The sequence below is a fragment of the Symsagittifera roscoffensis genome, chromosome 2 (genome assembly GCF_963678635.1).
Source record: "Symsagittifera roscoffensis chromosome 2, txSymRosc1.1, whole genome shotgun sequence".
NCBI classification, from domain to species: Eukaryota; Metazoa; Xenacoelomorpha; order Acoela; family Convolutidae; genus Symsagittifera; species Symsagittifera roscoffensis.
Window position 1 is genome coordinate 77420515 of NC_087063.1, and position 12690 is coordinate 77433204.

The 12690-nt window shown below is 40.0% G+C and overlaps 4 protein-coding genes across 4 annotated transcripts in view; 1 reads left to right on the plus strand and 3 right to left on the minus strand.

Moving 5' to 3' along the window:
* The window catches only part of LOC134840564 (uncharacterized), a 257049-nt gene that overhangs the window by 58792 nt on the left and 185567 nt on the right, over positions 1 to 12690 (minus strand). The gene's annotated exons all lie outside the window — the stretch shown is intronic.
* Positions 5 to 2120, minus strand: LOC134840554 (superoxide dismutase [Mn], mitochondrial-like). Its single transcript, XM_063856453.1, has 2 exons — positions 1192 to 2120; positions 5 to 691 (listed from the first exon to the last, which is right to left on the minus strand). The coding sequence occupies exons 1-2, from the start codon at positions 1470 to 1472 to the stop codon at positions 274 to 276; spliced, it is 699 nt and encodes a 232-aa protein (XP_063712523.1). The 5' UTR covers positions 1473 to 2120; the 3' UTR covers positions 5 to 273.
* LOC134839983 (V-type proton ATPase subunit G 3-like) lies at positions 2118 to 2531 on the minus strand. Its single transcript, XM_063855612.1, has one exon. The coding sequence runs from the start codon at positions 2529 to 2531 to the stop codon at positions 2118 to 2120; it is 414 nt and encodes a 137-aa protein (XP_063711682.1).
* On the plus strand, positions 4451 to 7027 carry LOC134839985 (uncharacterized). Its single transcript, XM_063855613.1, has 2 exons — positions 4451 to 6164; positions 6330 to 7027. The coding sequence occupies exons 1-2, from the start codon at positions 4451 to 4453 to the stop codon at positions 7025 to 7027; spliced, it is 2412 nt and encodes an 803-aa protein (XP_063711683.1).

The following is a 12690-nucleotide window of genomic DNA, read 5'->3' on the forward strand; positions in this document are numbered from 1 at the left end:
AAAATTCGGAGTTTTAAATTTTTAATTCATTTCAAATTATTAACGGTGTTTCTTTAGCTGCAAATTACTATCAGTTAAGTTTCGTCTCACTGCAACATTAGGATCTATTTAACTATTCCCCTCTACGAAACCTAGTCAAGATAAACTTCCCCTATAAACGGATATAACAACGGCTAGCCATCAGCGAATATTGTAACTTATAACGAGCTTCCTTCTATCTTTTCCAACAGGGAGGAATATTTAAAGAGATCACAAAATCAAAATTAAGTTTTTTCACATTGCATCAGCTAATCTCGCTTCCACGTCTTTCCAATTCACAATATTGAAAAGTGCATTTACATAATCAGGACGCACGTTTTTGTACTGTAGATAGTACGCGTGTTCCCACACATCAATTCCCAAAAGAGGAACTAAGCCTGTAGTTGCCAAAAGAGGATCTTGATTAGCACAAGTCGCCAGTTCCAGTCTTTTCTTGTCCTTATTGAAACCCAGCCATCCCCAGCCAGAACCTTGAATAGCCACTGTTTTTGCAGCAAATTCTTTAGTGAAAGCGTCAAATGAACCAAACTGCGCCTTGAGCATGTCTGACAAAGGTCCAGAAGGTTCGCCGCCTCCATTTGGAGACAGATTGTGCCAAAAAATTGAATGGTTTATATGTCCGCCTCCGTTGAACTTAAGACTTCCCTGTAAGCTGAAACAAAATTCATTCAAAAATACAGTCACAACTCATGTATTTCTAAGAGATTTGTATATCCAAATTAGGTTGCCAGAAACGAGATTCAAATAATGAAAAACTCTTCAAAAAAGATGAGGCAAAATTTTATCCTCAATCTTTGAGCACATAGTGCATCAATTGATTTTTAATCAAATAGCCACGGCTTTATCCACCAATTTTGCGAGCGATTGGAAAAAGAACGAGAAAAAAATATTTAAAAAATCAGTTATAAAAGTTCCTATACAACTGGACCAATAATTAAGCCTGGACCACCTTTTAAAAACTGGACCATGCTTTAAGATTTTTGGTTTTGATAAAAACACATCTCGCAAAACTTGCTCAAAATTGATTTTATAACAAAAACAACAAAGGAAACCATATGCGCGCGCATCAAACCGCTTTCTTTGTGAAGAGAGCTTTGATTTTGCTCAGCGGATTCCGCTGAACATAGGTGTATTAGAAAAGATGATCGGAACCTTATGATCTTAGATTGATCTCCTTTTGCCACCGCTTCTGACAGTTGCTCCTCTGCCACGTTATAATTGTTTACGTAAGTCTGATGGTGCTTGCTGTGGTGAAGTTTCATTATATCTGCGCTGATGTATGGCTCGAGTGAATTGTAATCGTAGGGCAAATCGGGTAGCGAACATTTTGCTCTAGTAGTTTGAATAGATACAATATAACTTGGCTTGCTCATGGAAGTATTAACTCCTCGCATTAAAGCAGGAGCTATTGTTTTCAAACTATTCATCAGCATTTTCCACTAAAACTTTTTAAAGATTTAGGTCTTGGTACTAGTTTACTTGTTTGGTCCCGTGACAAAACTAGTTTAGATGATTGGCCCCACCTATTTTCTAAAAACAAGAGCCAGCACTGGATTTACACCTGCACCTTGGGGTTGGTAACCGGATTCGTGACCACTAACTAGGCCCGTTTCGACAGCAATATAGAAATAAAATGCTGACTGTTAGAACTGCCACATGCTGTACCTCGGTTTTTATTAGGGACCACAGCATTTTTGAGGGACCAAAGTAAACTAGTACCTAAGTCTTCTCAAAATTTGTAACTTTTGAAATTTTCAAAGGTGATATCACAAACTATAAGAGCATTAATGAAACAAGTCAATATAGAATTCAATTTCGTACATACACATATAATGCTTTTTACAAAAAAAAATTGGGATAATAATAATGGAAAAACCTGCATTGTAATTAAATTCCATTCATATCAAGTTTATTTTTTAAATTCGATTGATTACGATGCTGACCCAAAAATAGCTATATCTGGAAAACTATGAACTACAAACATGATATTCTACATGCATAATATAACAGTCTTCAAATAATTACAAGTATTGCACAAAAATTGCAGCTTGAAAGAAATCGTCCTCGAATACGGATTTTTAGCGATATCTGGTGTCACCTTTTGGCTTATCGTTCTTGGCTGCTCTTTCATAATTGGCGTGAAGTTCTGGTTGAATGTTGATCACCTGTTGGATCAAGAACATAATTGTTCCCTCTCTGTTCTTCGTGATCTGATTGTCAACCCTTTTCAAAACTTCGCCAGTTTGTTGGTTAATCTGTTGTTGCAAAGCAACTTCTTGACCTTTCACACCTTGATTCCACTGGGCAATTTGAGATTCGCATCCCACCTTGTATTCGTCAATTTCTTTTGCCGCCTCTTCCTTAGCTGCTCGAAGACGACTCTGTCGTTCTTTCCTGGCATCTTCGATGATCTGCTTCGCTTTTCGCTCAGCGCCTAAGAGTTGATTGATACCGGGCGAAGACTGCATTGAGGAATTAGACGCAACGGACATTCTCAACTGAAACCAAAATTCAGTCAGTGTGCAAGTCAATTGGAGCAGACGATAACAAATTAAACAACCAATAAACGGTGAATGACAAGGAGACGGATCAGGAGACAAAGGAAATTTCTAAGTCAATTGACACATCTATTATACAATGAGAATACGTAAATTTTTTTTAGTTACAAAAAGTGCCCTTCCGTTTAGTTACGGTCAGTGTACAAGCTGGATAGGGCCATACCAGCGATGTAAAAATGCATATAAATCAGCAAACTGTATCATTGTATCAATGAAGTCATATATCAGCATTGAATGCATCGTCGTAATATCAATTTATCTTAGCCGTCCTTCCTCTACAATAGCGCGTATAGAATGCGTTAAAATTGTAAATTCAAACAAACGTTTTCGCACATTTTTGTGCATCTTCAGGTTTTAAAAATTCTAAACTATCTGTACAATTCGCGCGCACAGATAGTTTAGAATTTTTAAAACCTGAAGATGCACAAAAATGTGCGAAAACGTTTGTTTGAATTTACAATTTTAACGCATTCTATCCACTTACTATCCCAGGTTTTAAATAGTAAGTGGATACTATTTAAAACCTGGGAGTGGACACTATTTAAAAACCTTCCCTTCCACGATACAGTAGATCCAATGTATCGTGGAAGGGAAGATTGGATCTACTGATCACAACACAGTGATTTTTTCGGCAGCTCCAAGAGGGTGATCACAATCCTAATTGTTGTGATAAACCTATTAAATAGTTTCATATTGGTTATGTCGACGGGACCACACTCAAGGATCATAATCAACTGGACTACAACAAAGACGATCACCATCATCTGGATCACCAGTGCTTCGGACATCTTTGCGATACCAACAGACGCCAACGACAATGACAGGGAGAGGTGGACGCAACCAATCGGTTTCTGATTGTGATGTGACCTGGGAGAAGCTCCTGATTGACTGCTCCTACTGCCATGAGGTATGGACTGAAATACAAGTGCCAAAAGGCAAGAAGCCTAAAGTTAATAGAGGAGACTACATGTGCGGGTTCTGTGCCGTAGATAATGTTGCCAAACTGACATCAAAAGTGAATGATTTTAGCAAATTGTTGCAAACGGAAAGAGACGAACGTATTTTGCTAAAAGCTGAATTAGCAGAATGTGAAAAACGAGCTGCCGGCATTGAAACCAGTTTTCAAGACAGACTCTCTACATGTGAATCTTTGAATTAGGTTTTGGATAACAATGTGATAAAGAAGAACGACCAATTATGAACCGAAGTTGTTTCTCGAAAGAGCATGGTAAGCAAACTGGAAGAAGATGTGGAAAAGCTGAAAACCAAGCAGAGTGTACCTAAGCCAGATGATGTTGAAAAGCTAATTAAAATCAACGAACGACGGAAAAGAAGCGTGATTATTCGTAGGTTACATGAGAGTACTGGGTCAGATGAGGCAACAAAAGCCAAAGAGGATGTTGAGTTTATGAAGCCACTTATGCCTAGCAACCAGCCCTTTCGTGCTGCTAGGATTGGAGAGCCGAAGTCGGACGGACAACCGCGTCTTCTCGCACTTACTTTCCAGTACCCGGGCGCTGCCGAAGAAATACTCCGAAAACGATGGTTTACCTACAATGACCGAAAATACTACTACGACAGAGATCTCTCAAAATTTGATAGAGAACAAGCTTACAAAAGCAGAGTTACCAGGCGCGCATCCAATACGGCAAGCGAATAATAACACAGTTATTTCGACGAAGAACGATATGTCAATGTTGTTAGTTAATATTAGAAGCTTGTCAAATAACTGAAATGAGTTCTTACTTGAGGTAGTTAACAGAAAACCTGATATTATCTTTGTTACTGAGACCTGGGCTCACATTGGAATAAACAAAAGTGAGATTTTAATTCATAGTTACCATCCACCATTCATGCACCGCAGCAGCAACCGACGTGATATCAGAGGAGGTGGAGTGGCTATATATTGTGCCAGCTATATCAATGTAAGAGAGGACGATGCGCTTCTGGTTGAGAACTACGATGCGATCTGGTGCAGACTTCTTTATGCCAATCGAGAAGTTGTGCTCGGATGTCGCTATCATACTGAACCGACAGACGACGAAAACTTTGCTAACTGTCTGTACAAATTGTCTACTGGAAACATGGAGAAGATTGTAGCTGCGGATTTTAATCACCAAAGTATTGATTGGGAAGCTCTGTCATGCTCGGGGAGCATTGCAGATCAGCGGTTTTTGGATATGGTGCAAGATAACTTTTTGTCACAGCACGTTGTTGACCCAACAAGAGGGCAGCATGTGTTAGATTTGCTTATGTCGTCGGAGCCAGACCTCATCACGGAATGTATCGTGGAAGGGAATATTGGATCTACTGATCACAACACAGTGATTTTTTCGGCAGCAATCAAACAGCGTAACTTGAATGAGAGAAGTTTCAGCCGCAGAAATTTTTGGAAGATGGACGCGGGAAGCCTTCTTTCTGATTTGAAAGGATACGACTGGAATTCTCTCCTTATTGGGGATGCAGAACAGCAGTGGAACATGTTGATGGGCACTCTTAATGATCTTATCTCAAAGCATGTACCGTTTGTTGAACGAAGGAAGCGAAAGTACCCATGGATTGCAAAACAGGTTTTGCGGGCGTGTAAGGACAAGCGACGTTGCTGGAAGAATTTGCAGAGCAACAATTCTGTTGAAAATGAGTTGAAGTACATGCAGGCAAAACGAGCATCGGACCAATCTGTTGAATGGTCGAAGAAAGATTTTGAAAGGAAGCTGGCGAAAGGAATTAGAGAAGATAGTAAGTCTTTCTGGAGATACTTTTCCGCAAAGAAGAAATGTCCAACGAAGGTTGGCCCTTTGAAAGAGGGTGATCGTGTAATTGAGAAGTCTGAAGACTTGGCGGAGCATCTGAACAGTTACTTCCAATCTGTATTCACTCAGGAGCCAATAGGCCCTGTACCCTATGCTGAACGACGAACTAATTTTAAGATGCCAAATATATCGATCACTGTTGACATGGTCCTTGCTCAGCTGCTCAATTTGAGAGTTGATAAGGCAGCAGGTCCGGACGGGATCCCCCCATTGTTTCTCAAGCTAGCTGCACCAGGGTTAGCTGAACCACTGACTAAGATATTTCGAGAATCGCTGTCATCCGGAGTTGTGCCGACTGGATGGAAAGTTGCTAATGTATCTGCTTTGTTCAAGAAAGGCAAGAGAAGTGAAGCAGCAAACTACCGTCCCGTAAGTCTTACTTCAGTGATTTGTAAATGTTTTGAGCGCATTGTTCAGCAGAGCGTTATTGGACATCTGAAGGAGCATAACCTCATTAGCGACACTCAGCATGGATTTATGAAAGGACGAAGTTGCTTGCTTAGTCTTCTGGCATTTTTCGAAAATAAGGACGAATTGTTGGACAAGAGAATGGCAGTAGATGTATTATATCTGGATTTTGCAAAGGCTTTTGACAAAGTTCCACATAGACGGCTAGTTGAAAAAATGAGAGCTCACGGGTTATCGGAGGAAGTGATCAAGTGGGTGGAAGCATGGCTGAAAGACCGCAAGCAGAGGGTGGTAATTGATCAGTGTTACTCCAGCTGGGAAACTGTGTTCAGTGGAGTCCCGCAAGGTACCGTCCTTGGTCCCACTTTATTCCTGATTTTCATCAATGATAATGACGACAGCCTTGCCGATGATAGTAAATTAGTCGGACCGTCAAGGAATTTGGACGACAGAGCGAAGCTCCAACGTGATCTCGACCTAATGAAAGCGTAGGGGGCGTTGGTGCATGAAGTTCTCTTGCAGATCAGTCCTAGAAAGAGAAACGTCGACGGAAGGTACACATTGGGGCTTGCTGAAATCGAGAACGTTGATTCAGAAGTGGATTTGGGTGTTACTGTAAATTGCTACGGAAAAAGAGTTGATCAATGCTTGAAAGCAGCCAAGAAAGCCAATGCAGTTTTAGGCATGATCAAGAGGACCATTCAATGTCGTGACCAAGAAGTTTTAATCCCACTCTACAAGTCCTTAGTAAGACCACATCTAGAGTACTGCGGACCAGCATGGAGACCTCATTACAAGAAGGACATCAACACGATTGAGAAAGTTCAACAGAGATTTACGAGAATGGTGCCTGGGCTGCAAGAACTATCGTACGAGGAGCGGCTGAAAAAGTTGAAGCTAACAAGCATGTATGAAAGATTCTTGAGGAATGATCTGATTTTGGTATACAAGATACTGTTTGGACATATGGATGTAAATCCAGCGACATTCTTCAAACTGAGTCGTAACACGCATCTGAGAGGACATATTCTAAAACTGGAAGGACGCAAAGTGAACCTGGACAGAACCTCTCACTCGTTTGCAAACAGAGTTATAAACGCTTGGAATAGCCTGCCCGAGAATGTTGTACTTGCACCGACCATTGAGACATTCAAGGAGAGTTTGCACAAGCACCTCTGCCTTGAAAACCCCGGTATAATGGTTTCCTAACCGCTTCCGGGATGCCACACCACAATATGATGTCCACTATGACAGATCATTCAAGCCTGAGTGCGTGTGGCGCACCAGGTAATAAACCAGGTAATAAAGTGTCATACACATCATTATTTCAAAATTAAAAAAATTCAACCAATCAAAACTTTACAAATATTACTGAAATTATGTAACAACTATTATGTAACAATTTTGAACATTTTGTCACAAATTTCTGAGAGTTTTCACCTTTTTTGTTTTTACAATTTCGTTTTGTCGCTAATTTTCATGCTAACATGTAAGTTATTATAGAGTTGTCGAGAAAAAGAAATTTGCGCAACGATCTGCACCCCCTTATACATAGTAAAGAGCTCGAGGAGCGCGAAGCTTATTTTAGTTCTTTAAGTTTATTGCCGGTCTCTTTCCTAATGTGCAGCGCCTCTAATGTAAGTAGCTTGAAGAAATTTTTGCTAAAAAGTAAATTTCAAACGTTTTCGCAACTATGTGCATCGTCAGGATTTTTACAATAAACTACTCTAAATGACGATAAAACATCAATTTACAAATGTTATTTACAATAAATCACATACAATTTGGTTCTAAACCATCATGATAAAAAATTAGCCAATCACAGTTGACCTCTAAATTACTATAAAGATTAAAATACTTTTAACCTCTAAAATTAATTAAACATTTTTAAATTATTTTGTCTGGAAGTTTCTGAGTCATAATTTCGATTTAGACATGTACGTTTTGAATAAAAAACCAAAAATATTTTGGGACTAAATTTTCAGTGTTAACTCCCTGCTCCTAAACTCATCGCGCGTGTTCAAGCCAGGTTTCTCTTTCCTGATATGTATTGCCTCTAGTGTTAGCAATTTAAGATCTGCGCTATTTCCCTCAAGTTGGCATTGCTGAAGGTGGATGCCTACCGGTGAGTCTGCTTTCTTATGTTCCCCAATTCTAGTGGTCAAATGTCGAACAGTTTGTCCGACATAGGTGGAAGTGCATCCACTACATGACAGTTTATAAACCACTTTTGACTTGAGGTCATTAGAAAATGCTGACTTCAGTGATGGTAAACATGATTGCAGTTTTCTTGTTGTGAAAACCACTTGAACGTTAGTTAATTTTCGTAACCTGTTAGCAAAATATTGACTCTGGTTACCTCTATATTGCACCATCAGCATTGGGGGCTTCACATCCTTTGGTGATTGAACTGACAAACCCCTGTCACTATCCAGGGGCTTGCCCTTACCCTCGATGATCTTGCACAAGGCGTCTGAAGCCACCTTTGCGGACCAATTTTCAGGGTACTGATTTTTCAGCCATTGCGCCCTATTAGTTTCCATAGCCTTATCAAATTGCTCCCAGCTAGATGTACTCCTAACATTCCTGTGTACAGTGCCTTGGATAACACTACGCTTATACTGAGTTGGGGCGCAGCTTCTATAGTTCAGCATAGTCCCCCATCTGTTGGTTTTTGATACCAACTGCAAGTTACACTCCTACCCTGCGATACATTTATGTTCAAATCCAGGAACGGCAAATTCCCCTCCGAATTAGTTTTCTCTAGAGTGAACTGCAAATTTGGATGAAGAGAATTGGCGGCATCGAGAAGACAACTGGCTCTCATCTGAGTGTTCTAACAATGTCATCCACATACCTGAGGAACAATTTCACCTGGGGAGTATCCTTCTCCTTGTTCTTAGCTTGGCAGCAGCTTTCACAGTACCAGACTATCTCGGTTATTGATGCGTATACGTCATCGGATATTTTTCCGCATTTTAGATGATACCAGTTTCGGCAACTCTCGCATTCAACCCCCTTTGATCTTTATGTGACTTTCCTGCTGCAACATGGGCACAAGCCGTTTCTGTCACTAATTTGCTGTACCCCCGTTCCCACTGGTATTTGTTGTCGTAGAGCAAATTCGTATTCTTTCAGCCATAAGTTTGCCAGAATTACAGCGAGGGACGCGCCCATTGCTAAACCATCAACTTTTACATACCATGAATCATTACACTTAAAATATACTTTGCTGACCGCCATATTCAAAAGCCTTTTCATGGTTGCTCTATGAATTTCAGGAGGAGACTCCTGGCTGTACAGCTTCTGTAAAGCAATTTCAATTGCCTCCTTCAGGGGATCGTTGGTGTACAAACTATTCACATCAAGAGATATTATGGTTTCATCCGGATCTAGAGCAATGTTTTCTATTTTTTCTCTAGCGTCTTTAGTATTGGTTTCTATATTTGCTCCATCGATGTTGTCAAAAAACTTTGCAAGCATTTTGTTAAGATTCTCATACGAGCTGCCGGGAAGTGATAGTACAGGTCGTAGGGGTGTCTCATCCTTGTGTACCTTAGCTAAACCGTACAAACGGGCGGGTTGCCCCCCTGTTGATCTCATCTTAGAATATAAATGATCACTTATCTCGTCTCTTTTGTTCATGGCTAGTAATTCTTTGTTAAGTTCCTTCTCAATTTTCAGTATCACCTCATCAGTGGTTGCATCTTTTTTCACAAACTGAGCAGATTGCAACAAGGATTCCAGCTTTGATTCATATGTTTGTTTCTTCATTATGCAAAAACCAACCCCCTTATCAAAAGGCACAGCCAGCAACCCATTATCTTTGAGATATTTCCTCGTTTTTTCAACGGCTTTGTCTCTTGGGGTTTGCCGTACGTTTTTTGCATATGCCTTTGCCAAGGCTTCTATTTCACATAACGTTTCACCAGATGTTTTTTGATTTTTCAATTGTGAGAGGAAAATGTCTATATCCGCCAAAAAATGTGTTTCGTTTAATTTGTCTCTAATTGGATGCTTGGGGCCAATTGATAGCACTTCATATACCCATTCAGGCAGTTCAATATTATCAAGTACCTTAACTGATCGCTCATTTCTCCCCCCAAGAAGAGGTTTATCTTGTCTCTCGGACAGTTTTTCTAACTTTTTTCTATGGTTTTCTGATGTTGTCTTTAAGCTTGCCTCAACTTGACGCCTCACGAATGCCCACCACTGTTTGTCAATTTCTTTTTGCACCAGTGATCTTGCTTTCCTTAGCATCTCCTCGTACCTTTTCCTATCCTCATTTGCCCTAGAAGTTTCATTCCTTAGTAGTTTCAATTGAAAATTATGCACAGCTTGGTCCGAAAAAACCCCGTTCTCGGGGACCCTAAACTTCAAAAAGTCCGGTATTAGATCGTTTTTCAGACATTTTCTCAGAAACTTCAGTCTATGTACAGATACTTGAACTTTTTTAAAGAATTTTAAATAGTCTAACACAATTTTCCAAGTTAGTTTTCTTTTTAAAATTTTTCTGAGCCAAACAGCAGGCAAAAGTACTGTGGTCATTGTTTTGCAGGCCACGAGTAATGAAACTCACAAGGCACAAAGCAAAACAAATCACACTCTTCTCACCCCTGTCTTTGAAGCGCAGACACTTCCTCTGCCTTCAGCTTCTGCTCACGTCTTGCTTTCGCCTTCCTCCTTGTCTGTGAGTGTCTCTGTTGTTTGCCCCTGATATTGCCAATCAGCTCTGACAGCCTTTCTTTGTGTGCCACTACCAATCGCAGAGATTTCAGCTCCAAATCAGCACTCTGGTGCAGCTTCAATTATTCCTTGAGCTGCTCCGGTTCGTTTTGTAGCTGGAATAATGAGCACCCCTGTGCCGAGAAAGTGACAAAACAAGTCGGGCGTTCCTTCCCTTCTGCAATAAACGATCGCCAATATCTGCTGCTTCTTCGACTTCAAATAGTTTGTCAGCTCCTCGACACCGGCTGGGCGATAGTTGTTTGTTCTGTGGCTGCTAATGGTGTTGTTCACCACGTCGTGCCACACAACCACTTTTTTCTCCTTCAGTGGACTGTCTTCCAGTAGTCGTCGGAGGTTCTTTCCTTGGTTCAGCAAGTTGTTATTAAGGGATAGGCCAGGAATTGCTGTAACAAGGCTCTCGTATTGCTTTTTCTCACCTGTGTTAAGGGTGTTGATGCTGTGGAACAGGGAGCTAGCTGCTAAAATATAAAACATTTCGGTAACTCAAATAAAAATCGGCCATATTTTACGTATCGATAAAAAAAAACACTATAAAAATTCTCTATACATTGATGAAAATCATTTACAATTTTTATACTGGCCCTTTAATGGGAAACAGTTGGAATTTCAAGCTCTTCGCTTTTTGGTTTATCACCAATTTACAAGTAAAATTGAAGAAATTTTTGCTAAAAAGTAAATTTCAAACGTTTTCGCAACTATGTGCATCGTCAGGATTTTTACAATAAACTACTCTAAATGACGATAAAACATCAATTTACAAATATTATTTACAATAAATCACATACAATTTGGTTCTAAACCATCATGATAAAAAATTAGCCAATCACAGTTGACCTCTAAATTACTATAAAGATTAAAATACTTTTGACCTCTAAAATTAATTAAACATTTTTAAATTAATTTGTCTGGAAGTTTCTGAGTCATAATTTCGATTTAGACATGTACGTTTTGAATAAAAAACCAAAAATATTTTGGGACTAAACTTTCAGAAATAAATACTAAGTAACTTGATGCTGCTGGACGCCTGGTCGATTATTTTCCATTTAAACTCAGACTTACCACTCTCACTACCACACTGCCTTATATGCTGTCCAACTGGGGTATCCTCTTTTCGGTGTTCCTCAATCCTTGTGGTGAGATGTCGGACCGTCTGCCCAACATAGATGGATTTGCACCCACAACATTCAAGTCTGTACACCACTTTTGATTTCAGTTCACTGGAAAAGGAGGATTTTAGAGAGGGCATACAAGTTTTCAATTTCCTCGTCGTGAATATTATCAGCGCATTGGTGATATCGCGCACTTTTTTTGCTAATGTCTGACTGTGATTCCCCCTATATTGGACCATCAAGATGGGTGGCGAATCACTGCTATAATCACAGGGCTTCTTTTTCTCAGCCATGTTCTTTTTGTTTTTGCCCTCGCTGATGATCTTTTCAAGGGCATGGGATGCAACCCGCGACGACCAACTTTCCGGATATTGGTTATCCAACCACTGCTCACGATTAATTTTCATGGCTTTATCATATTCTTCCCATGTTGACGTACTGCGGAAAACCCGGTGAACAGTTCCTTCAATCACTATTCTCTTGTACTGAAGGGGGGCGCAGCTTCTAAAATTTAGTATGGTACCTGTATCTGTTGGTTTTTGATACCACCCACAGCTAATTTTCCTGCTTTTGTAAATACTAATTTGTAAATCCAAAAATGCCAAAGTTCCGTTTGTGTTTGGTGTCTCTATTGTGAACTGTAAGTTTGGATGTAGTAAAATTGCAGCCCGTAGCGTTTTCTCAGGATCACCCTTCACTGTTCTCACTATATCAACAACGTAACGGAGAAATAACTTAGCTTGTTGCCCTGACTTATTTTTCTCTCTGATTATGATGCATTTTCTGCACTACCAGACGGTTTCACTTATATTTCGATACTCATCATCTGATATATCAACGCATTTTACGTGATACCAGTTCAAACAGCATTCACATTCTACACATTTTGACCTGTACGTGACTTTCTTATTGCACTCGGGACATATTCCGTGAAGATCTTTCTCGGGCAAAAATATTTCGGGAATATCCCTCGATAGTGCAGTTTCGTACTGCTCCAGCCAAAAATTTGCTAAA